The sequence below is a fragment of the Prinia subflava genome, chromosome 5 (assembly GCF_021018805.1).
Source record: "Prinia subflava isolate CZ2003 ecotype Zambia chromosome 5, Cam_Psub_1.2, whole genome shotgun sequence".
NCBI lineage: Eukaryota > Metazoa > Chordata > Aves > Passeriformes > Cisticolidae > Prinia > Prinia subflava.
In genome coordinates, this window is record NC_086251.1 from 46,050,451 (window position 1) to 46,078,064 (window position 27,614).

At 39.9% G+C, this 27,614-nt stretch overlaps 1 protein-coding gene across 2 annotated transcripts; it reads left to right on the top strand.

Moving 5' to 3' along the window:
- The first annotated feature begins 1,918 nt into the window (after positions 1-1,918).
- On the top strand, positions 1,919-25,451 carry ZC3H14 (zinc finger CCCH-type containing 14). 2 transcript variants are annotated; one of them, XM_063399125.1, is made up of 17 exons: positions 1,919-2,056; positions 2,748-2,790; positions 6,003-6,117; positions 8,985-9,025; positions 9,385-9,580; positions 9,925-10,345; positions 11,787-11,947; positions 13,040-13,140; positions 15,317-15,472; positions 16,906-16,980; positions 17,407-17,563; positions 19,043-19,266; positions 21,303-21,423; positions 22,328-22,464; positions 23,483-23,577; positions 24,423-24,529; positions 25,170-25,451. In XM_063399125.1, the coding sequence occupies exons 1-17, from the start codon at positions 2,021-2,023 to the stop codon at positions 25,174-25,176; spliced, it is 2,193 nt and encodes a 730-aa protein (XP_063255195.1). In that variant the 5' UTR covers positions 1,919-2,020; the 3' UTR covers positions 25,177-25,451. The 2 variants fall into 2 exon arrangements, with proteins under 2 accessions (XP_063255195.1, XP_063255196.1); XM_063399126.1 differs by lacking the exon at positions 15,317-15,472.
- The last annotated feature ends 2,163 nt before the right edge of the window (positions 25,452-27,614 follow it).

Consider the following 27,614-nt stretch of genomic DNA (forward strand, 5'->3'; position numbering starts at 1 on the left):
TGAAATAAACTTCATTCTTGTTTCTGTACTGCAATAATTATTTTTCTTTTTCCAATAATACAACATAGTACAACATAATTGGAATCTTAAAAAGGCAAAATGTGTCTCTTAAAGGTTAAAATGGAATAGTGTAATTAAACTAATATGTTATTGGTTCCCTCTCACTGTAACACCAATATATTATAAGTGGTGTCAGGCAAACAGCTCAGATCATTAGCAATAATTAGTCTAAGCTATCTCTGTATGAGGTTTGATTTATATTAGGAACAGTGATGCAGAAAGGGATTAATACAGCTGTTAACTACAATGCCTGGAGTTTATTTTAATCAGTGGCATTACTTGTAAAAGGCCCTTTATCTGTAGGCCGAGCTTTCTATAATATTACTACTTATTAAATCAGCTGAAGTGAATCTGGGGAATTGGTGCAAAAGAGAAATTATTTGCCTCAAACACTACTTATTTTTTGCTTACTATTATGCTTACCTTGTGGGCTTTTCTCCACATGATTCTTCCTCCCTCTGCAACTAATCCTTCGTAGCAGTAAGAGCAGCAGATGCTTGTACTGGGTGTGTGTAGCTGGTTTTGGTAGTGGAGGGGCTACAGGGTGACCTCTGTGAGAAGCTGCTGGAAGCTTCCTCCCTGTCTGACAAAGAAAATGCCAGCCAGCTCCAGGATGGACCCTGCACTGGCCAAAGCTGGCCACACACAGCCCAGTACAGTTCCATCAGAGCACCTGGTAGTGCCTCTGGGATGACATTTTTAAGGAGGGTGGAAAAGTTATTGCACGCAAGCAAATTTCAGCCAGAGAGAGGAATGAAAATGTGTGATAGGAACAGCACTGCAGGAGCCAAGGTCCGTGCAGAAGGAGGGGCAGGAGGTGCTCCAGGCACCGGAGCTGGGATTCCCCTGCAGCCCGTGGTGCAGCCCGTGGTGAGGCAGCTGTGCCCCTGCAGCCACGGAGAATGTGGGAGCAGAGATCCAGCTGCAGCCCGGGGAACACCCCACACTGGAACACATGGATGCCTGGAGGCTGTGAAACTGTGGGAAGCACCACGCAGGAGCCAGCTCCTGGCAGGACCCGGCCTTGTGAAGAGATGAGCCCATGCTGGAGCAGGTTTTCCCTCGGGATTTGCGACCCTGTGGGGGACCCGCACTGGAGCAGCCTGTTCCTGAAGGACTGGCTGGACCCATGGAAGGCACCCACGGCGGGGCAGGTTGTGAGGAACTGCAGCCCATGAAGAGGATTCACACTGCAGCAGTGAGTGTGCGGGCTTTGTGGCAGACTGTTCCTGCTGGGAGCAGGGGAGAAGGAAGCCAGAGGAAACAGATGATGAACTGATGGGAACCCCCACTCCCGTTCTCCTGTTTTGGGGGGAGACGGGTAGGGAATGCACAGTGAAAGTAAACCCAGGAAGAAGGAAGGAGTGCGTGGAAGGTGTTTTAAGATTTGAGTTGATTTCTCATTATCCTACTCTGGTTTGATTGTTAATTAATTAAACTAATTTCCCCAAGTCTGTTTTGTCCATGACAGTAATTAGTGAGTGAGGTCTCCTGTCCTTGTTCTCACCACATGAGCCTTTTTGTTGTGTTTTCTCTCTCCTGCACTGCTGAGAAAAGGAGGTGACAAAGAGGCTATGGTGGGCACCAGGAAACCTGTATAGCTGTAGTGTAGCATTACTTGAATATTTTGTGTAAGGCTATACCATAACTTAAGTTGCTTTTTAACAGATAACTGAATATTCAGTTTGTGTATTAACGCTCGAGAAAGAGCATTAATACTGTCACAACCCCGTGCTTGTTCCGGCACTCACGGTCACGCCGCTCCCCCGCAGGGCCGTGCGGAGCGGGCCGTGCGGAGCGGGCGGGGGGCACGCCCCGGGCCCGCCGCGGCGCGGCCGCCGCCCGGCAGGGGGCGGTGCGGGCGGAGGCCGGGCGGCGGCCGCGAGCGGCGCTCGGTGCCCGCGCGGGCGGCGGTGGGAGCCGGGCCCGGGCCGCGGGGGACGGGCGGCTTGGCGCGGCCATGGAGATCGGCACCGAGATCAGCCGCAAGATCCGGGTGAGACAGAAGCCGCCGGGTCGCTCCCTCCGCCCGCGGCAGGAGGCCGGGCCCGCTTGGAAGGGCAGGCCCAGCCGGCGGCTGAGGCGCCGGGCTCCGGCCGGCCCCCCCGTCACAGCTGCCGGCGGCGGGGTCCTTCGGCCTCGGGACTCGCCGCGGAGGGCGGGAGCGGGAGAGTCGTTCCGGTGGGAAGCGGAGTCGGGGTACCCCCGTCCCCCGACGGGCTGCTGCCAGCTGCTGCCAGGTGCCGTGTCCGGGGGCGCGCCGCTTGTCCGGTGTGAGCCCCCGGTACCGGCAGGGCCTGTCAGCAGCTCCCACTCGGCGGTCACAGCTTGGAAATCCCGGCAGGTTTCTGCTTCCCTGCTGAGTCGGGAATGAGCTTTTATCAAACCATCTTAGATTCGTTTTCTTTGCACCTTATGGGTCCGGGTGGTCTCCGCTGGGACCTGGAGGTTGAATGGCAGCGCCAGGAGCCGGTGTGTCGGAAGTACACTCGAGGGAGATTCCGTTACCGTGCCCGGCCCCGCGCTCTTAGGACGCTCTGTGCTGAGCAGCAGAAATAGGAGAGGTTTAACGTTAAACCAGTGTGTTCAAACAGTAGATGAGAGAAACTTTGCTAAGCCTCCCACCTCTTTGCAGTTAGAAATACTTTGTTGATCCATCCCTTAAATAATATTTCATTATTTTTTAGGGTGCTATAAAAGGAAAGTTGCAGGAGCTGGGGGCTTATGTTGGTAAGTTTTGCCATGTGTTCAGCAATCTTCTCCAGATAATTTTTGTTATGTAGGAAAAAAATAGCTTAGCTAATGGAATACTATTACCTCTCTTACTACATAGAGAAGCCTTAAGCGTGAGAATTACTGAAATGCTGCACTAGTCAGAAAGAAAGACATACTTCACAAAATATTACAGTCTATTACAGTCTACAGCATAAAAGGAAGCAGTATGTGAACATCAGTAGGTGAAGAACTAAAAGAAAATAGCTGAGAAGTCAGTCTAATAGTCTTCCCCTTTAGAAATGGTGGCAAGGGATTTGAAAGAAAAACCATGATGTGAATATTTAAAGAAATTTTTTGAAGCACTAGGAGAAACATTAAATAAAGCAGGAGCCTTGGAAATACATCAGCAGTTAGCTTTGACCACTCTGAGGTGGAATCAGTCTTTCCTAGGCATATTTTTAACAGCTCTTAAATTCAGGGTGAGGCATCTGTCGAAATTAGGAGAGAGGACAAATATGAGTTAGTGACATAGGAAATTAAAAGGCTGTGTCCGAAACTTTATGTGCGACAAACGTTTAAAATGTAAGAGCTTGACTGTTAAGGAGAAGACTAAGAGCTATGATGAGCTAATGATGAAATACATGTATCTGAATCTTAGAGGCAGGGGGAGATTTTATTTTGGTTTGTGACAGGAGGGGTGAGCAGTATGAATGGCTGTGGTCTTGTGAGTTTGTTTGTTTTTTCTGAGTCTGGGGAGAAATGGATATTGCACTTCAGAGCAGCTGTTTTCTGCAGCAGTAAAAGTTGGTAACTTAACACAGCATTCTGCTAGAAACAAAATCCCTCAGTCCTGAAACTGCATTGTTGTTGTCTGTGATGCTTCTTGGATTTCAGGTGAAGAAAAGGAATTGAGAGCATAATTTAGAGATCCTGTGAGTTGCAGGGCCAAGTTCAGAGTTTGTAGTTTGAGCCCTAATTCATCTTCTTTCCTATTTCAAGAGAGGCATTGTATTTATGGAAAAATGTACTGGCTCCATAGAAGGGAGTTACCTATGAGCTGATAGTCTGGACTCAGCTGGTGCCTAGGAACTGTGTTTAGAACTTTTTAACTGTAAAATCATCTTCTTCACCATCTCAAAGGTTGTCTTTTTAAGTAACTCATTTTTTGTTGTTTGTTTGGTTGGGGTTTTTTTACCATCATTCCAGTTTCAGTTTCTCAGTCCTTGATTCTTTGCTTTCACTTGTATTTCTGAAATAAAAGTTTTTCTTTTCTCTAATACTAAGATACTGATGGAATACTAGCCATCTTTGATTCCAGCTATGAGTGATTATTCTTTCTTTGTTTTCCTTCTGTCTCTTGTATTCAGAGGACAGGTTTCCTGTAATCCTAGGATCAGCAGACAATGTCTGCAGGTTCTTCTTAGTCAGCTTCTGAACTTTTTAAAATAACTTTGTATTCTTTATTGCTAAGTCTGTCTTGCCTCCGCCAATTCATGTGATTTTTCAGGTTTCTTTTGACTAGAGTATTTCAGGCAACTTTTCAAGTAATGTTTTTCAAAAATTCTATTCCCTCTTTCAGGTAACTAATAAAAGTTGGTTCTCCCTGATTCTAGCCTCTGTACAAGAACTGCGCCTCTCTTTCTTTCTGTAACTGCTAGTTCTTTTCTCTTGAAAAGTCTTCTACAACAAGACATGTTGAAATTTACTTGTTGTGTAGGACTTACAAAGGAAAGATTCATGTATTTGAAGCAAGATGAAGTCAGTTAATTATTCATCAGCTAGGAAATTCTTCAGAAGGCTGTGGTTCCACATGCTGTTTAAGTTGGCATAAGCCAACACAGTTACCAAGAAAGTTTCTTTCCTTCTTCTCTCATACTGTTACAGGTAATTGTGCTGACATGTTTTTATTGGTACTTAAAATATCTTATTTACTTTATCATGAACCACCTGAAGAGCTCATCATGTTTAAAAGTAGCTTGGCCAGTAAATAAAATCCATTCTAAGTTCCTAGGTCTGAACATCAGTCCATCTTGTGCAACTTGTAGTTTGCAGTGAGAAAAAACCTAAGTGCAAAGCAGCAACAACAAAAACTGGAACAAACAAAGAGCCACCAAAAAGAAGTGAGGGTTTAAGTTAGGAGTGGGTAATGTTGGGACATTGAGTAGTGGTAGTGCAGTTAGAATATGTGAATGTTATTTTTGTACTCTAGAGTAGAGATAAATTATTTACAGTTTACATAGACACAGCAGAAAGGCAATTCCTTTCATTTGGATTTTGATTTCTGCTTTTCATTTTTTAGGTCTTTTTAGTGTTGTGTACTGTCTTAGCTTGATTAAATAAGCACAGCCGTATTAGTGCCTTGATTCAAATTCATAATTTGGACAGTATTTCCCAGCTGTTTTCACTTACTGTTCTTATGTTCTTGTCATGCTGTGGAGTGGAATTGGAGAGCATGAGATGTTTGATTAAACGAAATTGAAGTCTGTGCTCAAGAAGCACAGCTAGTGCCTTTGAACAACAATTGTGCCAGTCAGTGCTTCAGCAGAGGCCAGAGCTAGGCCAAAGTGAAATGCCAAATACCAACCCCCCAAACCCTTAATGTGTTAATGTTGGGCTCTAAGGACCTTCCTGTGCATTGTGGTGAGTGGGAGTACCTTGTGTGCAAGGGAGCGGGTTTCTCACCATGTATGAAATTGCACACATTACAGAATAGAAATTCAGTTGCTGGCATTTGTTTTCTTTTTGTAGGTAAAAAATATGGAAGTTAATACAGTTTTGATTTGTTTAATGCACATATCAGAAATGGATATTTATTTTAGTTTTTGTAACTAAAGGAAATTTGACAAGGATAAGGTGCTGTATTTGGCACCTTATATTTGAGGTGATGAATATTGTATATGCTTGCTAGTATTCAAGAAAAAGAACATAGGCAACAGAGTGGCTTTCTTTTATCTTGCTCTTCTTTCTGTTCTGTTTATTCACTTTGTAAGTACATTGACCTTCAGCTTACACCCTTGTGAAGTTGATGATCTTTTATTCCTTGCTTGTAGATGAGACTTGTATTGAGCCTCAGAGGAAATGGAATTCTTGTTAGTTTGCTTACCTAATCCTCTGTCTGCAGTTCTTATAGTAAGACAGAAAAAAAAAATGGCTACACGTTTAAAGATGTTTGCCATGTCTTCCATGATTTATTATACTTTAAAACAACTAATTTCTCTTTGTATTAGATGAAGAACTCCCTGATTATATTATGGTTATGGTGGCCAATAAGAAGAGTCAAGAGCAGATGACAGAAGACCTTTCCCTTTTCCTTGGAAACAATACTGTCAGGTTCACTGTCTGGTATGTTTGCAAACTATTGTCACGCTTCTTATCAGTTGTGCAGGACTGCTTTCTGTAAGTGACACCTGACATTTCAAAAAGTTATTTATCTTCCTATTATGTAATTTTCATTAATAAGAACTTCTACTTTGCATGCCTAATAAGTAAATAAGTTTTAGTCTGTCAGCAGTTAGACTTCTGAGGTGATAGTTAGATGGCGAAGGATTGGAAGACTCATTTGTTTATAAGCCAGTCAGATTTGTAAATTAAGTGCTCAGGTAAGCAAGGGTTGTATGTTGACTTAAAATTATTCCTGCAAAACCCACTGTGAGCATGGGAGCATTGTTCACTGCAGTTAGATGTAAAGGACCAATCTGTTTGCTTTTAAGCTAACACTGATTCAGATTGCTGTGCATGGGAAGTACTGTATCAGGGCAGATGAGCAGTGGATCTAAATCTGTGTGCTGTGTTTGACAAGGCTTAGCACCAAATGCTTAGGTATTCCCACCTCTCAGGCTGTTTATTTATTACCACCACCCAATTGTAAAAACCAAAAGTAGAACCTCAGTATTACTGTGAACAGGACAAGTTAGCAACACTTCAGCTCTACTGTCAGCTCCTGACAATGAAGATCCATTTATTCCATGCTGCATGACAAACTTAGCCATTATATTTCTCATGCATTTTCTAATATTGAATTTGTTTTACAGTAGAAACCTGTAAGTAAATCCCCATTTCAGATCTTTGACTGTAGACATTTTGTTGCTTTCAGAGTTGTGTATTTTTTCAAGTTAATCTTACTTCTGAATCACCTACCTAATAGAGCTTTAGGGAACATTATTTTTTTGTGTAGATGAGAGAAATACAACAATTTATTTTTCAGTTTCCTTTCTTTGACATTTTCATACCTACAGTTTACATTCACTTCCAATATTTCTTCTATGCAATTGGTTCCTAGGAGCTTTTCTGTTATTGAATAGCAGAGAGAAACATTTTGGAAATTGGCAATGTTATGAAATCATAAACATTATCAAAAATGAAAAATAGTTTCAGCTATTACAATTCACTGTATTAGCTATTTAAACAAATGGATTTCCAGGTGATAGTGTAACTTGTGTGGATATAGTTTGATTTTACTTACACAAGTTTCGTTTTCTCCCAGCATTTGGCAAAGATATAGAAAAGGAGTACAATTAAGCATTTGAAAACTGCACAGGCATTTCTTTGCTGCCTTTTGTGGCCTGCCTAGGGGAAACTCTTGGTTTTCAGTGTATCAGGAAGTCATGCCGTTGTCTTTCTCATAGTAGTTTTAGGAATCAGACAAATCAGTGAAGTTTCCAAGTGGATGAGGATGTAGCTTCTGTTACTAGGGTTTTGACTGAATCCTGATATACAGTAAGAAATAGTGTAGGAGAAAACACTTGCATGACTTTCGAAATGAAACTAAAACTTAGTTGAAAAAATAATAAATATGTAGAGAAAGCAAATTTCAGCAAACAAATCAAGATAATTTTATATATTTATATTTAAAATGGTGTATTGACTATGTGCAGATATTATACCACCAGCTGGTGTAAACCAACTGGTTTAAAATTTACCTGTGTAAATTTTAAACATAGAGACTGTTCTAACTCTTAAGTCAGTATCCTCATTATTTATATATATATATGTAAAAATACAGACTCAATGTTAGAGTGCTTTATCAGGCACCAAAGTAGGTATTGGTTAAAAGAAGACAAGATGAATATGATGAAACCTATGAATAAGCTGTAAAGGGACTGGTGGAAAAGTGTTGCATAGCATTGTTGCTGGGAGTTTTATATGCTTTTACTTCTAAAGACAGCCCAGAATGTTTATGTTCTTAAATGTTAGTTAAATACAGTACTCAGCAAGATCTACCTTCCTTGGTTTGTCTCTGTAGCTGGTAATTTTGGGCCTTCTGGCAAAAGTTTTGCAGCAATTGTGGCAGACCTGGAAATCCTGCTGGTTGGCCACCACTTCTTACTCTGAACCAAGAGTCAGATCAGCTACTGAGATCAGTGTGAAAACTGCTGTGCATCACTGGAGCTCAGCTGACAAGTGTTCTAGTGAAAGCTCACAAGGAGGACAAGTAAAAGCCTTCATTATACCCACATGCAGTCTTTTCAGTATGTTCTCGTTCCTTAGCTCCATTCTAATATTCAGCCTAAATTATGGACTTGCCCATTATCAGGTTTGAATTCCAAGTAAGATACAAGCTTAAGTGTTGGGTTTTTTTCTTCTCACTGTAATATGTGTTTATTTTTAAGCAGCCTTATTGTATTAAAGCCCTGTAATTTTCTGTGTTGCTTCAGCTCAGTGCCTTTTTCACAGGCAAAGGGCAAATTCACTGAGCACGTCTCAGAGTATTGTTGGTATATACAAAGCATGCTGGAAGAATCCTGAGAATCTTATGTGCTATGAGTTATGTACTGTTTGAGTTTGTACTTAAAATTATGTTTAACTGTACTGTGCAACTGAAGTTTCATAGACAAAGCAAAATTTTAGGCTATGCTTTAGGCTCCTAACTTTTTGGAATCAATCTTTTTGATACTTAACTCCATTGATTGTAGTGAAAGGCGGGTAGTATTGGCTTTGATTATGTAAATCAACTGAATGCCAAAAGCAGATGATGTGATGAGTACTCTGCCTGCATGTGCAAGACATACTGGAGGCAAGATACTTTAAGCCTCCCTTTTGAGGTTAAACATATTCTGGATGACGAAAAGTGAAGGCTTAGATAAAAAAAGTGCTTGTCATAGGGGTGGAAAGGCAATGGGTTTCTGAAAAATGATTAGTCTGAATGTAAGTTAAAGTTTTTTATTTCTCCTTTTTCTCTTGCTTCCTTCCCTGTCCGCCGTCTGTTTCAGGCTCCATGGCGTTCTGGATAAGCTGCGATCTGTGACTACTGGTAAGTAAGAAAGTGAATCATCAGTGAAGACAGGCTTATGTTTTCTGTGTAGTGTTATATGTCTAGTGAGTTGCAAAAATATCTCAATATCTCATTTTGTTAATTTTTTTGTTTATGTGGTCTTTTGGGTCCATATTGTTAAGAGAAGTCCTTTATATTTTGTGATAAAGCATTTATTTTTGAGTCCAGGTTCTGTGTGTTTTCTGTGTTTCTTGCTGATGTATGCAGCTGAAACAGCTTTCAACTTCTTGTATTTTCAGGCCTGTGCCACGTCTTGTTTGCAGTTTTGTAGCTACATTTATTGTAAAATCTGTGTTGCTGTGCTTTGATGTAAAAGTGAAAGGTACCTGTCTCCACAGAACCAACCAGTGTAAAATCTTCAGAATCTAATATCTTTGAGAGCAACCTGCCTTCCAGCAAAAGCAGTTCATGTGTGAGTGATGAGAGGAGGCATGAGGATATCTTGCCACCTCTTGCAGTGTCAAGCTCTCGGACTGAAAGAAATGATTCCAGAGTTTCAACCAGCTCACAGGAGCAGAGGAATGCTGCTTCCAGGTAAGGCTGCTGGCTACTTTCTAGCACTCCTTCAGACGTCAGTAGTTGTGTGAGTATAGTAACCATTCTAAAGAGTACAGACACTTGGAAAGATACAAGTACTTTTGAAGAGTAAAGCGTCGCTACAATTGGTTGTATAAAAAACCATGAAATCAGAATTCAGTTCTTTAAGCAACATATGGACTTAGATTAATTAACCAAACTGAAAATATCAATCAGTGTGTTAAATTTCTATAAATAATACTACCTTAATGATTCTTCCCACCTGGCTTTGATTGAAAGACAATTCTCATTTTCCAGGACTTGACTTGCAGATAACAGTTGGCGATTTCTTTTTTCATCAGGCAATCTTGTGAAGATGGTTCTGCATCCCGCTTAACATCTACCGTCAAGCCTTTGAGGGAACTGTCACCTTCTGAAGCCGTAATTGACATTAAACCTGAGCCAGATGATCTAATTGATGAAGACCTAAACTTTGTGCAGGAGAATCCTCTGTCACGGAAGAAGCCTATTGTGACTGTAACTTACGGTTCTTCTCGGCCCTCGGCCGAGCTCTACCGGCCGCCGGCTGTCAGGAGCGCCGAAGGGACCGCGTACGTGCCCAGGGCGTCACAGCCGGGCAGCCTGCAGGAGGGCCGCCCCTTAGACACACAGGGCTGCAGGGCTTTGGAAACAGGCCAGCCCTGCAATCCAGAAGCGTTTGGCAGCTTAGCAGAAGGTCACAGACCCACCTCCAAACACGGTGCTGATAAAGTGGGCAGTGAGGTTGGTACAACCGGAACTATGGCAAAAGTTTATTCTTGTTAGGAACCTAAATTGTTATGTACACTTCAGTAAAATCTTGACCTCAGAGAAATCAAAAGGCTTCTGTCACTGGTACCAGTAGGTCTGAGATTTCATCCTTTGGCTCCACGGGTAAAAACATTGCATAATTTGACATCATTATCTGAGAGCTTGCTGCATCTCAGTTAATTACCGTGGACATCTTCCTGTCATATTGACTTGAACTAACAGGTTAGCACATTATTGAGCTGCATATGATGAATCAGAAATTGTAATTCTGATCTTAAGATCACTGATTCAGCATGATCTTCCCTAAGTGCTATGTATACCAGATTTACAGTCCTGTAAATCAGGATTTTTTGCATGCTGTTTATTATCCACATACATTGATGATGATGATTCTATTTAGAATCATGTCATTTAAGAATTCTTTAGGATGGATATTGGACAAGGGCAAACTAAAAGGTGATTGCTGCCCTAAGTACTTTGGAGGACAAGCCAAGCCAGGCAGGGTGGTAGTCCTAGCTGATAGACCATCTGAATGAATGAAGAGCCCTTTTTGAGAAGAATGAAGAGAGTCGTAGCTGCTAATGTTGTAATGAAGCAAGTATTTTACATACCTTGTATTGGAAGTGCATCTGTGTTTATTGCTGCTCATAAAGGTCTCTGTCTTGGCCAATACTTCGTTCTGTATAAAGAATGATGAATTTTATTTGGAAATCTAGAATGCTTTACAAAGAGACATGGTGGTGTCTTAGTTTTTGAGAATGGAGAAGTGCAAATGAGAATACAGTGATTTATTTAATGTTGCACATAAATCACTGATGAATGTCAGGAGCATCTCTCCTTGGAAATGTTTGAAAAAGGTTTTGTGATACTTTTCTTCTGTTACTGTTTTGTGAATAATGTCCAGAAGAGACAACAGGAACCTTGCACTGTCTAAACTGGATTGTCCTGACTGTGTGTAACAATTATATTATTATATAATTTCCTTGCTAGAAATGAATCCTTACACTTATCTGAAATTAGAGTTACATTAGGTAACTAATTAATTAGGTACAGAGGAAGAAAGTAATTTATACTGATTTCACTTTTCCTCTCAAACTTTCAACATACTCATCTTGAAGAATACTCTAAATTTCTTTGGAAAACCTTGGTTTTCTCTAGGTGTTGGATATTTTTTCTGTACTTGAGAGTTTCTTCTTCTTTTTTTTCCCCTAAATGTTGTTTACAGTTACATTTCCAATGAGATGTTTCAGTGTAAATGTATCTGATTTTCATATTACCGAATGTGGTCACTTGTACAACTGGAGTGGAAGTTCTCCATCTCCTGTCTCCAGGTGGAATTGCAGTGCTTTCTTTGCTGGCTTATTGAGAGGAGGTTGTTCCTAACGAGCTGTTTTGCCTGCTCTGTATGTTGTAGGAGGAAAGCTCCAGGAAGAGGCGGCTGCCTGTTATAAGCTCAGTAGTCAAAGTGAAAAAGTTCTGTAATGATGGAGAAGATGAAGAGGATGAGGAAGACTACGGATTGCGAACAGGAAGCATTTCCAGCAGTGTGTCTGTACCTGCAAAGCCAGAAAGAAGGTATTGAAGAGCTCACTGATTCTGAGTTTTCAAGAATTAATATACTGAATGAAAACTTTGGAAGCGGGGAAAGTCAGTTTGCACTTTTGAAAACTGACAGACAAAATTTAGTAAACCATTTTAATATTTTTTTGTACTATCTCACAACTCTGTGGATGAGATGCCTGTTTATGCTACCCTTTTGCCTTTGATTTTGTAACCTGTTTTCATTAGTGCATGTAAGATGCAATGGAGTGGGAATTTTTTTGTTATTTGGGTAAAGTTTACTGGCAAAAGAACACTAATGTTGACATGTTTCAGACCAGATATTTATTGTGGTAAAATAATTTTTCAGTAATTTGATTTATTTTCAGGAATTGTTTTAAAACCAGTTATCACTTGTTCTTTAAGGTGATTTTAACTGTTTGAACATTCTTCAGAGGTTTTTCCTTTTGTTCTGATCCCTAATTCTGTCCAAATGTTGGGCATTAGTCAAAATACATGTCTTTTGTACCTGATTTCTAACAATAGAGGAAGAACATTAAACTAGAGAAGAGATGGTTCTACTGACCTACAGTGCTAGCTTGTATAAGATTTCTTTTAAGCTAATACACTGTATTGAATTTATCTTCAGCACCACAGCACATTTATCTGATTTAAGCTTCCTTATTGCTGATGTTAAAAACAAGCAGAAAGCCTTTTTTTACAAATAATATGTTTTTGATAGAGTCAGTCTAATTATGCAGCTTGATCATATTTCTCAGGCTGGCTGCATAATTATTGTTGCCAGCACAAACATAGCAACAGATATGTGGAGGGCAGAGGTGGGAAGAAATTAATGGCACAGAGTGCCTTTCACATGTAGCATGGTTTTACAGCAGCTTAAGCTGGGAGGTGAAATCACGCTTCTGGACTTCCATTTTTAGAGCATTTTGTAGATCTTTATTCACTGAGAGAATAGATTAAATGAAAACTGTTTTGGGTAAAATAATTGTAGATGATGATTTCTGTTAATATTATTCTTGTGTTAATCTGTTGAAACAACTGTCTTTAACATGGATATGGTTGCTGTGCAATCCATCTACAATTAATTATTTTTTTTATTTCCTTTAGACCTTCATTGCCGCCTTCAAAACAGGCCAATAAGAATTTAATACTGAAAGCAATCTCTGAAGCACAGGAATCAGTTACAAAAACAACCAATTATTCCACTGGTAATAATCAAATCAGCTTTGATTTTGCTTGTCTGTAATCTGTAAAATTTCCAAGCTCTGTTGTATAAATCCAAGCTAAAGAAAGTGCTTAGAGATAAGACAGAATGCTTAATAGCAAATCAGTTATACATGAGGGATTTACTGTGTCCTGTTTCATTACATTGATGTTCAGTGATGAATTATGAAAACATAAACGAGGGAGAGAAGTGGTGTTTAAAATATATTAAGATGGTAAGTCTGTGAAGTGTATAGATACAAAATGGAAGTGCCAGGGTATTCTTAAGACAATAGTTGCCAAGGGGAAATTAATCAGAATAAGCCAGGTGGTTCGAGCTGTTTACTTGATCACTTTTCCTTCTGAGAGGGGAAGAGAAAAAAGCCAAACAACAACAACAACAACAACAACAACAACAAAAAAAAAAAAAAAAAAGGAAATGCACTGTATATAGGTAATAGCAGTACAAAATAATGAGGAACAAAGTGATTGATGTATATCTAGGTATGTTGATGAGTATCAGGATGTGTGTGATGATGTATATTGTCCTTTAACAGCAATTGCAGTTCAGTGGATTTAGTTGCAGTTGACACAGCAGTTGAGCAGTTGTCTCTGTGCAGGCTTTCAGTTCTCCTAGCTAGGAGAGACTTCTGAGGAAGGGCAAATCCAGTTGTCTTGTGCCTTCATTTCACTGGGTGTTGAGTAATCCACATTGTCAGCAGGACACATTGCACCTTGGCAGGGAAGGAGCATTCACTAAATTACTTAGACCATGACTTTTATACATCTGAAGTGTAACTTTTATACCATCTGAAGTCTCTTTCCTGTTCTCTCTCAAATTGTGCAAACTGTAAGAAACACTACTTGGACATGATGCAGGAAGCTCTTCCCTGTGTACAAAGCACTATAGTAGGAAATGAGTCATAGCTAGAAAAGTCTAAAATAATGAAAACTATTGATCTTTTTAATAGTGGTGATCTTCTAGTTTGACTTACCAATATGAGAATATTTCAGTGGAGAGACCAGAAAGCACCACTTCATTGTTTAATGGAGGTGATTTGTGAGTTTTATCTGAAGTATCACACAGGTTCTTCCACTTCAAAAGTAATATTTAATATATTTTTAAAGTATTTTGAATGGAATATGGAAGTAAACTAATTTAAAACACATAGGTAAAACAAAACAGTAAATTGTAAATAATGAATGCAGTACTTGAGTGATACCGTTCAGCTGTTTGTGTCTGAAGTTAAATGCTGGTCTGATTCTCAGCCAAGGGAAGAGTTTAGCTTCTCACAGTCAGGTCTGACAGTCTTAGCAGAAGCCAAGAAGTCAACCTGTTGCCCTGTTATCCCCAAAATCCAAGCCACAACTGGAACAATCTGTACAGAGATTTGAACTATCTGTGAAAGGAGGTTGTAGTTCAGTCAGGGTTGATATCTTCCCAAATAACAAGTGATAGGGCAAGGGGAAAATGGCCTTAGGTGGTGCTGGTGGAGATTAAGATTGGATGTTAGGAGAAAGTTCTTCATGGAGAGGGTGGTCAGGCATTGGAACGGGCTGTCCAGAGAAGTGGTAGAGTCACCATCCCTGAAAGTATTTAAAAGAGGTGTAGATGTGGCACTTGGGGACGTGGCTTAGTGGTGCACTTGGCAGTGGTGGAGTAGGTTTACAGTTGGACTTAGTGATTTTAAGGGTCTTTTCAAACCCAGGTGATTCTATGATTCTGCTGCCATTAAGTTTTGTATTCTATTTGCAAGCACTTCAGCAAAGGGTAGCTAGCATCATATGAAGAGACACATTGATGGTCCATTATTATTTATATGAAAGATGGAATGGAAAGTGATTTCAAAACTATCAACAAGTACCACATTAATTATATGTAGAAGTGGAAGAACGAGTACTTTGCTGTTGTCACTCGAATCTTTGTCATGCTGTTTTGTCTTAGAAGTGTTCTGAGGTACCACTCTGGGTGCTCTGTGCACATGCACAAATATGCTTGCATACTAAGAATTAAATAGGTGGCTTAAAGATGCTTTTTGTGGAGACAGATGGTTGGGATTTTGTGTGTGTGTGTGTGTGTAGGAATTTGTGTGAGTTATTTTAGCACAATGTATCTAAAAACAGTACTACTGTGTGATTGGGTAGTATGTAAATGAATTGCCATTGTTTCTCTATTTAAAGTTCCACAGAAACAGACTGTTCCAGTTGCACCAAGAACTCGAATTAGCCCAGAAGAATCACAGTTAGAAGTAATTCATGTGCAAAGCAGACTGCCTGTTTTGAGTTCTCAGCTTCAAGTAGAAGAGTCAAAGGAGCAGACAGTTGAAGAAATCCAAGGTCATCTGATAATATTCTTTTAAGAATTTATACTAGGGGATGCCATTTTACAGGTTGAGCAGAGAAAAGGAAAGGAACGCTTTTAATTTTCAAGTCTGCATCAAAAGTTGCATGCAGAGCTGCCTTCAAGACCATGCAGCTTTCTAAAGCATGGCAGTCAGCTAGATGCATGTATCCAAACACACACACAGACAACCTCAGAGGAGTTAATCAGTAAGCAAAGAACAGTATAGCATTGTGGCATGTCACTGAAGAATAGTTTTGCATAAGCTCTCACATTCGGATAGCTTCTCTTTTCCCCATCCTTTGCATATTTTCCTTAGTATCTTGTAGGAGTAGTTCTGTCATGAAGCTTAAGTGAGAGTGAAGATACTCTAGAGTATTTAGAACACTTCTCCAGCATATGAAGTATTAAAAGGTTCTTTCCAACACATGGTTTCCACACAAATGGTTCTACTGCTTTATCTTTCAGTTTAAATGTAAGAATACTCTATTTGCTCTTACAGGACAGCTGATACCAGGCTGACTGTGTCAGCTTTGGTTTTTACTTCTGTTTTGGATCCCCTAAAGGGCATAACATTTAAAGGCAGTCAATGTTTTCTTAGAGAGGATGGGGGATTGTCTTTGTTAGTCACAAGGAACCATATAATTAAGAGAGGGAAAAATATCTCTATAACAAGTACTTAGTTTATACTTGCTAAGTGTTTAGACATTTAGATAAGATTTTGAGTAAGATTTTTTTGTTCCATCATCCCATGATCATTGTTAAGGAATGATGAACATTCATTATTTAAAAAAGATCTTTGCAGTTGCTTATTCCTGATATAGATGTATTTGGAATCTTTCTGCCACCCTTAAGTAGTTGAAATTGTATCTGTAAAGTATGTGAGAAAAAGCTTTATTAGCCCTTGAATTAATGCACAGAAAATAGTTATGCTAAATATTTTCACTGTTAAATGGAAACAACAACTTGCTTAGGAAATCTACAGAAAGCAAAATAATTTTTAAGCCATATCTCAAATGCAGAACAGTGCTGCTCTGATTTGCTTCAGCTCTTTTAAGAAGACTGTAAAGTAGTCCCTTGTTAGTTGCTTTCCTCTGTGTGTGTTCTCTGGCCAACTCCTCTACAAATGAGGAGGAAGAGCTTGGCCTTCATCAGTTGCTGTGCCCACAGACCTCATTTGCACTGAGCAGCAATTATGGGAATGAGTAGTGTCCTACAGTACTTCGCTTTTGCCATGTTACTGTTCCTGAAACAATGAGAAAAGGGTTCATAATAATGAGAATGAGGCTTTTGTTGTTAAAAGTGTGAATGTTTTTGTTGTTGATTTTTTTTTAAATTGAAAAAATCAGAGAGTGTGCCTCAGTTCTCTAATCTATAGTTTCACGTTGACATGCTGTAAAATATGCTTCTTCTTGCTGGTTTTTTTTAGGAATTGAACAAAAGGAGCTTTCTTGTCGGCTTCAGATAGATCCTATGATTGAAGATGCCTTGCAAGTGACTCAAGGTTAAGTCTTGTGATCTTTTATTTTCAAATCTAATATTAGTAGCCAGTGAATGTTAAGATACTCTTTTTCAATTAATTGTACTGATAGTTACAATTTTCTCATTTCTGTGTCTCTAAGGAGTGAATGCATTGCATTAGTAGCTGTTCAGAGGATGAGAGATTTGGTGGGGTGGGAGCGTGGTGGACCCTCTTCAGCATAGCTGTTCCATTTATAAAATTTCCTGATCTGACCTGATATGGCTTATGGTTTCTGTTGATCCACCTCTGTGGAAAATGTTTTCTGGAAACTACTAGGAAGAAATTGAAGCAAAGCAAGATTAGCTTATTGACCATGTGTGTAAATTGATACTAGAAATATGCTATTAGTTAAGAGTACTACTAGCACCTTATTTTACTCTTCTCTATGTAATTTTTCTCCCAATGCAGATTACTGTGACCCAGAATCTGTGGTCCACTCAGATACTCGGTCGTTTATCCTGAAGAAGCCCAAGTTATCAGAGGAAATGGCACCACAGAATCAGCAGCTGGGCAAGAAGGGCACAGAGGCAGTGCGAGTTCACTCAGGACGTCTCATACAAACACGGTAATCCACTACTTCATTTAGGACTTCACTAGTCAGATTGCTTGTTTGTGGTTTAGGTGGAGCCATTTGGACAGACTTCTGCTTTGTCTGTTCAGTCGGGAGGTGTGAAATCATGCAAAATGGACGGACTGCGAGTTGCAGAAGGGAAAAAGGCTTCCCAGAAATCATTCCAAATGGAAAATAACCCTAGGGTCAACTGTAGCTTGAGCATGTCTTTGATGTGCAAGAATGAAGAAGAAGGAACTGAAAAGTACTGCTCTTTTGTTCTGATTTCTGAAATCTTAGTCAAGTAATCATTTTGCTTAAATTGCCTTTAGTTTTATACCCGTTTCACCCTTGGATTACATTTCTTAAGAAATATCTTTTAACACAGTGTGGAGTGTGGTGAATCCTGGGCAATGATTTAAGGCTCCTTAGTGGAGAGTTTGACCAGGAGAAGCTTAAAATTCATGTCAGCTTCAAACAAAGTTCCAGGTAACAAAATAGTCCTACATTTACAAGTTAAGACTACTGTGAACAGTGTGATGAACTTCATCAGGTGGGCTTCTGTGCTTGAGAAACTGCTGGTGTTTCCTTTCTGTCAGTGGCTTTTGGCAGCCTGTGTCAATTGAAAACAAAACCAACACTGAGCAAACAAACCCAAAAGGATAACCTGGCACTATCACAGTTGAAAGCTGTGACTGTGCTACAGTGGAGAGGTAAATTTTTGCCTGTGAATAGGTCAGTTTCTACTGCTTCAGGCTGAAAGTTCTACCTCATGATGTTTTTAGTGTTCTGGTTTCTGTCTTCTTAAAGGCATTATACACTGTAGTTGCTTTTAGCCTCGTTTCATAGAGAAACAAAGTTTATCCCATTGCTATTTGTCAAAGATGAGAACTCCACAATTCTCCAAATATTTAGAATCACCTGTCAGGAAACCCCTTAGGTGGAATGGATGGGATGGTGAAAGTCTGGAAAAAGATGTGTGTACTACTGTCAGGTACAGGGCACTAGGCTAGACTGGCCTTTTAGTCAGGCTGAGTGTCAAAGTTCTTAGTATCAGTATTGCAGTTCTCTCATCCTAGTTCTAAAAACTCTTACACCAGTGTTTCATAATGTGCTTTTCAGTAATTTAGAGGAGAAATGTGTTTTGTGCGTTAAGAGGTTTGTGATTCCAAGAATGTTATTTGCTCTTTTTCTGCCTCAAAACTGCAAATTCCACAGGACTGACTGCTTGTAAATGAGCTCTTGGATCTGTCTGTTGAGCAGAATGCAACAAACTGAACTTGGACCTGAGAGCTGTAGTTCTTGTTAGTGCCTCAACGAGACCTGAAGGCCAACTGTTAACTGGAGTGCATTACCAGTAATTACTAAAAGGTCTCTTACTGCTTGACTCCTCATTGATAAGCTTGTACTATTTTCACCCACTAGCACAGCTCACGTTCACTCAAACCTCTTGAGTCAGAAAATCTAAATTTACTACATTTCTTTGTTTGATAGAGACCAGCTTGCACAGCCAGAGAAACCTGCGAGTCCCAAGTTCATTGTGACACTGGATGGCGTGCCCAGTCCACCAGGATACCTTTCTGATCAGGAAGAGGAAGACATGTGTATAATGGAAGGAGTAAAGCTGGTTACCCAGCACATGTGGGCTGGCAGAGGATTAAAAGGTCTTCGAGCACAGCAGATGCAGATTGTAACCAGGCAGCTGGAGAACTGTGACGGTAATTACACTGACCAACAGGGTTAACCTTGGTGTATTTTGATCCTGGCTAACCTCCTGGATGTATCATTCTTAAAAAAACAAAGTGATGGTGTTTATTCTTCTAATTAGAACATTCTTTAGGCAAATGAAATGTGGGAGTTCAGTGGGACCATCTTTTCAGAAGCCTTTTGGTATATTAGAGCAATATTGCATGTGGTAGTTCTCCACACATCTCAAATTGGTTGGTGGTGGTTTTTTTGTTTTTTTTTTTTTGGCAAATATAGTTGGTGTTCAGTGCCAGAAATCTGCCCTTCTGGTTGACCTGTTATGATTTGTCCCTGTGCTGATGGACAGGAGATGTTAGAGTTAACATACTGACATGCCTTGAGCTTTTAAAAATATATCAGACGGTACTAAAGCTTTTGTTGAGGGTTGTGACACTGAAAGGAGCCTGTTAAGTGTAAAGTGTTGGTAAAGTCCAGTGGTTAGCTCCTGAAAGCAGAATTTAACAGAGTATGATTTTACATGAAGGTTTCTATATTCTCTTTCTATATTTCTTTGGAATAGCATGGGAAATTGTTTGCTGAGCCACATGTTTGAATTGTTTAGAATGCTGACATGGTGATGAAAAACAGAGGCTACTGTTTTGTCATAGGCCTATTGAATACTTGCCTGAGGGCTGTGCTTAGATTCATGATTTTTACTTAGCTTTCTTAAGAAAATAAAATCTTTATTTTCTGAAGTAGCAGTGTATGGAAATTTCTGAACTAAATAAAGAATACTACTTGATGCTGTACTGAGAACCCTTAAATTTCATGGGTCCAGCTGTAAACGTGTAATGCAATTATGACAGCACCATAGCAAAAGATCTTTTAAGCCCATGTCCTTTCAGTCCCCTGACTGCAGAAGTACTGCACATATCAGGCAGTCTTAAAGATCAAGGGAATGTTGTGTTATCCATGCACTTTACCAGCACAGAGAAATGATCATTGGAGTACTTCCTTGCAAATCGACTTGGCTTTTCCATGTGTAGCCTCATACTCCTCACAAAGCTGTTTGGTACAGGAGAGTGTTGCCAGTACAGTGCTAGTCTGTTAAGGATTCCTATGGGGTAGCAGGGATGAAGCTCACACACAGTCACATCCATGTGGAAGTGATCTGTATGAGCCAGTGTGGTCCTAAAACAGGATGCCATTTTTTGGCTTTGTGTTGCAAGCAGAAGGCATAAATGAGGCTAAGGATGGAATGAAGCTGGAGTAATTTGTGTCATTAGTAGGATCAGAGAGGGAGGTCTAGGCAGTGCTGGAAAACTTTGAAAAGCCAAAAGTTTAGGCAGATTTGGGAAAATAAGACAACAGCAACATATGTACAATTGTCTGAATTTGAGAATAAGGTTTTACAAGCAATGTCAAATAGGAGAAAGTTATAGTCCCATGTTCCTGTAAGAGTAGTGAAGGTATGGAATGTTTTGGCTTAGAATTTCTTAAAATACTTCTTGGATTAGAGTCTGGGTTAGGTAACTGAAGTGTCTGAACAAATTACATAAAAGTGGTTCTTCTTCAGTATATGCCACCATTATAATAAATCTGATCAGTGTAAAAATTGATTTTTAACTTTCATCTCTTGAAATAATTTTCTAGAGCCAGAAATATCTTGGAGAAAGGAAACATGGCTATAATTAAGTCAAAGCTCAGCAGAACAGTCATAAATCAGGTTCAGTTTGAGTAGTCTTATCTGTTCAAATCTTTAAATCTATTTAGATTTGCAAAGAAAACAAATTTATTTTGCTTGTAAACAAAAAAATTTCAAATTTGATCTTTCATCACCAAAAGGCAGCTGTCAGTCCAGTATTATGACTTTTCACTTTATGATTTTAGAAATTTTCTTCAGAAAATATGATTGTACATAAACCTTTACTGTCATGACTTTTTTGATTAAGAGAGAATAGAAGTACAGTGAATTATGATTATTCTAGATTGCTTACACCAAACTGCATATAGAATCATAAAAGCCCCAGCTTGAGGTTGCTTTTTTTTCTTCTTTTTTACCATCCAGTGGAAGTGGAAGACTTAAGTATGCCAGAAAAGCCAGAGAAGGTGCTGGAGCGCTGCAAGTACTGGCCTGCCTGTAAAAATGGAGATGAATGTGTGTACCATCACCCCACACTACCTTGCAAGTGAGTAGTACAGAGCTCATCCACTTGACATGCTGTTTTGCTTTTTATTCCAGTGCTGCAAACTTCTGCTGTGTGTCAGTAAATATTCCAAGGCAGCACAAACCTGTCAGGGCAGGATCAGAGCTAGATCATCACACTGTAATTCCTTCTGTTTTCCGCCCTTCTCCCAAGTGTCAGAAGATGAGGATGGCAGCTACACCTTTGCAGAGGAAAGCTTTAGTTTAGAGAACAGGCTGGTGTTCCAGAGTTGCTTAAACATGCAGAAATTAGCATCTTTAAAGAATAGGCCCTCTTCTGCCAGCTGTCACAGTGTTTTGAAGGTCAGGTTATCATTATGTAGTAATGCAGTGATTGTGGGTTTTAAATTTGAAAGGGAAGGTGAACTCTTGAACGTGCCCTGTGCCTTTGACCTCTCTTCCACAGGCAGGAACCAGAAAAACAGTGTCTAAGGTAACTCTGGGTAACTTCAGTTACTCAGACATTTGATTTAGCTTACAAAAACTGGTGTAACTAAATTCAAAATAAAATTCTTCAGAGAAAACTGTGTTACTTAGGGAGCACTGCACCCCTCTCTAGAGAAGGTCTGATTTCACGCTGCCTTTGCCACTCTGCCACACACTAAGAGTGACATGTCCTGGCTTGCACCAAGGAGTTTGGGCTCAAGGTGCCCTGAGAATGAGGTGGTTCAGTTGCTGACTGCACGGAGGAAGGGTCTGCGGGAAGGGGAGCGGGGTGCAGGTGTGTGGGTGCACAGCTCGTGCACTACACCACGGGCCCCGCTTGGGAGGGAGCCCCAGCCCTGCTGCACCTCCGACTTTCTGTGATAGTCTGGTTTTCATCTGCAACAGATGTTCAGGGATTTTGCTCCAAGTATGAGCTTCTGACTAAATTTCTTTTCCCTCAGAGTTTTTCCTAACTGCAGATTTGCTGATAAATGCCTGTTCATCCATCCAAACTGTAAATACGATGCAAAGTGCACTAAGCCAGACTGTCCTTACACTCACGCCAGTCGACGAACCCCCCACCCATCTCCTAAACCAGGTGAGCACATCTTGTTTTCTGAGCTTTAAATGAAAGTGCTGAAGGGACAATGGTATTTTTGGAAACAGGAACTGACAGTGATAGGATTTTTTTTTTTTGCTTGAGTTCACCTAATTTTCTTACAACTCTTAATGCAAGAGGATGAATAATGATCCAGTGTTACTGCAAAAAACTGTTACCAGAAAAATCCCCCAGTGCTCTTATGCAGGAGTCCATAGGAAGACTGCAAGGCCAAAGTGGTGACTTGTACAAGTCCGTTTCTCTGAAGGGATTAGCCAGCACTGCAGTTTTGCTCAGATTTTTCTCTTAAATTGGACACGTGTTGTACCAAGGGCTTGTGACACACACTGAAAACAGAATTCTGCCTTTGAACATTTTTTCTCTAATGCCAGTGTAGGAGTGAAGTTGGTGTAATGATCAGATGGCTTTTGGGGTGAGGTTACTTGGTGAAGGCAGTAGCTGTGTTTGATGTGGGTTAGCGTTGCTGAGCCTTTGAACCATGCCAAAGTGCAGGGCCTTTATTGCATGATCTTTTGGAAGCAATTTAGCCCCTAGTCACAGTTCAATGCAGTTTTGTTACCTTGCCAGAAACCAAGTACAATGTGCCTGTCTCCCATATCATTTCCAGCAGCTCCTCTGTATTCCTGGAAAGTGCAGTGCCTGTGCTTCTCAGTCTGGTCAGCTGAAACTCTAACAGGCTTGCTGCTGTTTAAATTTAGCATTTGAGATTCTCTGCCTACCAGAATCTCTGTGTAATTTGTTGGAAGTTTGCCTTGACCGTGGTACTTCCTGTCCTGAAATGATGAAGAACCAAGTTAAATGATTACCTGATAGCCTTGTTCTGCTCCAGGATCCACATTGGGAAATGCTGTCTGAATTTCTTGCTGAACTTTGGTGTATTATAAGATGGAATTTCTAGCTGAAGGATTGATATATTTAAGGTTGTGTGGAGCTGTATTAAAAAGGCAATTTGTTCTGATCCAGACTCACTTCCTGTTCTTTTTGTTTCTGCTATTAGCACCCCTGCCCACACAGTCCATATCCTCCAGTAGTCCGCTGTGCAAGTTTTTTCCAGCTTGTAAGAAAATGGAGTGTCCGTTTTACCACCCAAAAGTAAGATACATCTCTGATCTTCCTTCCTTTCCAGAAAGAGACTCGAAACATGCTACTTTGGGACAGGAAATGTTACTAGGATTTAACACTTTTTTGCTCTTACTTTCAACATTTTAACTTTGCCTTAGACGCAGAATACACAAAAGTAGTGACTTAAGGAATTTGGAAAATTATACTTTTAAGTAATCTTTGTACCAAATGCTGCTGGGGAGCTTCAAACAGGCCATATCTCTTTTCAAAATGTACCCAGCCAGGATGCTGAGGGCAGAGAGGAGCCTTTTGGGAAGGAATATGTGTCAAGACTCTTGACTCTTCCTTCAGATACTCTGCAACATACAAAAACTTCAAAGATTGCCCAGTTACCCGAAAATGTGTTAATGTAATCTATATACTACAGGAGTCTATTACTAGGGTACTTGTATAGATTTGTGTCCCTGCATCTAATGTCAGGAAGTTTAGTGCTTTTTCAAGCCCTAATAATGCTGAAATACCCTTGCTCAGGTATTATTAGCCACATACTCTGACTTTTCTCCCCGTCTCAGGTAATGCTGTCATGCTCCCAACTTGTGCACAAAGATCAATTCAAACTGAACTCTGTAAACTCTTGCAAGCAAAGGAATTTCCACCAGTCAGTGCAGTGGCAGCTTTTGGAGCATGAAATTCCTAGTTGGTACTTTTTAAAGAGGATTTTTTGTCACTGGCTTGAGCTGGTGGAGGGGGGTGTTGGCTCAGGTGCAGGTGAGATGTGTCACACAACAGCATAAGGGTCAAAATGCAGCTCAGCATGTTCAGGAGTTCAGGCAGCCAGCACTGAGCAGCCTCTTCTGAAATACTTTTGGTTTTAGCATTGTAGGTTTAATACACAGTGTACAAGACCAGATTGCACTTTCTACCATCCCACTGTTGCTGTACCTCCACGCCACGCCTTGAAATGGACTCGAACTCAAACCAGGTGAGAAACACTCTAAAGCTAACCAAGAATAATAAAAAGTATGTCCTGACGTTACTAATGTAGTTTTACTCACAGAAGTAACGTGTGTGAGGAGCAACAAAGATGTATGAAGGAAGATACTGCTCATGGTTAACCTTTTAAAGACAGCTCTGTGCTGTTGGTTGGTAGTAGTTGTGTAAACATTAATTAATGTGATGCAACCCTGATAAACAAGTGCCCTGGGACTGGGATAGGGCAGAGTCACTGGAATCCTGACCTGGACAGGTAGTGTTTTCTGGGCTGTATTTGAATAAAGCTGAAAATCCTTTTGCCATTGTTTTATCTTGTGTCTAAGCTGTGTTTTTCACAATGGGTTCAGCTGTTTCTTTGAATGTTTCTGGCAGAGCAGATGCTTCCTGTCATCTACCCGTGATTTCATAAACCAGTAACAAACTTCCCAAAGCTGCAGCTATGGGCCTGCCTTAATGCTCATGTGATTTAATGATCTTTTCACTCCAACTAATCCCCTCTGCCCATTAAAACCTTTAATGGTTAAAGGTTTCATGTCCAGCCTGGGGTAGGACACAGAGCAGTTCTCAAATCACCTTTACAGAGGGGTAGAATTGTTCCTTATGGAATTGGTTTTTTTTTTCCTCCTCAGTGAATGAATATGGTACAGCCTGGGACTGAGCTTTGCCTCCTCTGGACAGCAGAGGACAGGAAGATTAACCACCAGGACACAAGATGCTATGAAAGCCCCATACATTTTGGACTTTGAATATACATTGTTTTCATAAAACAAGGTTGATTGCATACTTGAAATGTCCCTAATTTTCCAAGTTTGTAAGTTTGGGCAATTTTACATTTTTTTTACACTGTAAGAAAAAAACAGCTGTGTAAGGAAAGTTTTACTTTCAATTCCATTAAAAACCTTCAAAGCACATATTGTGTTCTGTTTGGGTAATGTTCCTTGTGTAAGAGTTGGTGTGTTGAACATCACCAAAAGATGTGCAGCAGAAGTGCTCAGAAAGCTTTTTCCTGTGTTGGGATCATACTGGAAGGACTTTTTGTCAGCCAGTGCTTGGTACAGTGCACATGGCTGTAGTGCTGTCCCAGCACCCAGGGGCTGAGCTCTCCACCCCAGCACAGGCACAAAGCAAATGCTTTGTCTTTTGGGTGTTGTTCCAGTGCAGGGATTGACAGTTCCTTGTGCTCTCTAAAGTGGGGAAAAAAGACAAGGGAAACAAACTGCTTCAGAGGGCAGAACAATTAAAGAATTATTGATACTGTTCTCCACTTCAAAAGCCTATGAACTGCCATTTCAAAATAGATACTCTGTCTCCATTTATACCAAGAAGAAAGTACTGCTGAACTTCCTTCTAAGGAACACTTTCCTCCCTCAAGAAGGTTCCCGTGACTTTCATTACAAAAAAAATAATGCACACACATGCCCATAAATAAGGTTAAGGGATATTAAAATGATGAAGAATGTTGAACAGTAACATAAATGCACCTTTTTATTAAATATTTTTTATATTTTGGGGAGCTACATTTTCACAAAAATATACAAAAGAATTTCTTTTTACAAATATTTACATTCAATATCAGAAAACAATGATAGCTACATATTTTAAACTTAAATTTGACAAATATAGTCTTGAATTCCGAAACGTAACACTCCAGGAAAAGTATTTTTATATTTTTTTTAAATAAAGTACTCAAAGTTCATATTCAAATTTTAAAAAATCTTAATTAATGCAAAAATCTGACATTTAATTTTTATATATATATATATATATATACTTTAAACAAACATATAACATTGGTACAGGAATTAGATGTTCATGGTGGAAACCAAAATGGAGTACACTTAAACCCATGATCCTTATTACAGTAATACATGACCATACCTTTGGACTAATTTAAAATACCTTTTTTTTTTCTTTTTTTTTTTCTTCTTAAAGCAAGAGGGATTATCTGACACACTCCTTAATGAAACAACAAATCAGAAAAGACAACTGCATTTTAAGCTTAAAGAACTACAGTATAATATTTTTGTAATCTGACAGGGGGCTGGAGAGGAGAGGATGTGCTCTGGTGTTGCACAGAGCACTGCTGGAATGGGTTTCCAGATGAAAGACTGCAAAGAACAGTATTTTTCTACAGAATTTCCCAATGCCTTCAGTAGCTGTCCCTTGCAGAAATAGCTGCCACTATGAAGCTGTTTTTCATGTGAGATGAGGACACAAGATTTTGAAAGGGCAGCAGAAGACCAGGACCATCTCCATTGCTGCATTTCCACTGCTGTGCTGGGCTGTCACCAACTGCACAGTGTTCAATGTGAGAAAAGCTTTTCCTCTGCTAAAAACTGAACAAACCAAACTACAAAGCTACAAGTCCATTTTTGTAAAAAAGGAAATGGTTTTAACGCATTTACTTACTTTGTTACATTTTCAAGTTACCATTTTGGGCTTGAGTGTATTCTAATATGGAATTTAGAATCACCTTAAAAATACCTTAACTTGCTTCACAGTCAGTAATGCAGCTTTTCCATTACTTTATGCTGTCTACCCATAACTGAACTGAAAAGCAAAAATGAAGCTAATTACTGCTTAAAAAAAATCAAGCTATTTCGCACCTGAAACCACAACATCAGGGTAGGTAGTAGCAAGAAAAGGAAAAACAGCAGAAATGTATAAAGTACTACCCACAGCACCAACATTTCACAAAAGTACAGGAAACCATTTTTCTTTCATGCAATGTGTGTCTGTGTTCATGCCTGGAGTTCCTTTAGGAAGGATATTTACTGGATTCCAAAAGAATACAGGGTAGCACATGTTCTGAGTGCAACTGGTGACTGAAAAAATCATGATGTTATGGCAATACCACTTCCAGCTCCATTGCATGGAAAGATTCCCCCCCTTCTCCCCCATCTCAAGAATTTGCAACTAAGTTAATGGAAAATTTTCAGTACCAGAATGCTTGGGATTGGCTTTGCATTACAAATGACCACAGTAACTAACAGCAAAGCTGTGGGTAAAGTTGGTCCTCTCAGCCAATACATTGGAAAAATAAACTTACTTGGCTGGGAGGGGGGAGCTGGGAT

Excerpts from the sequence above, each read along its gene's own strand:
- ZC3H14 (XM_063399125.1), top strand. The coding sequence starts at position 2,021 with ATGGAGATCGGCACCGAGATCAGCCGCAAGATCCGG. Across the intron at positions 6,118-8,984 it reads ACTGTCAGGTTCACTGTCTG|GCTCCATGGCGTTCTGGATA; the intron begins GTATGTTTGCAA and ends CGTCTGTTTCAG. Across the intron at positions 9,026-9,384 it reads GCTGCGATCTGTGACTACTG|AACCAACCAGTGTAAAATCT; the intron begins GTAAGTAAGAAA and ends CTGTCTCCACAG.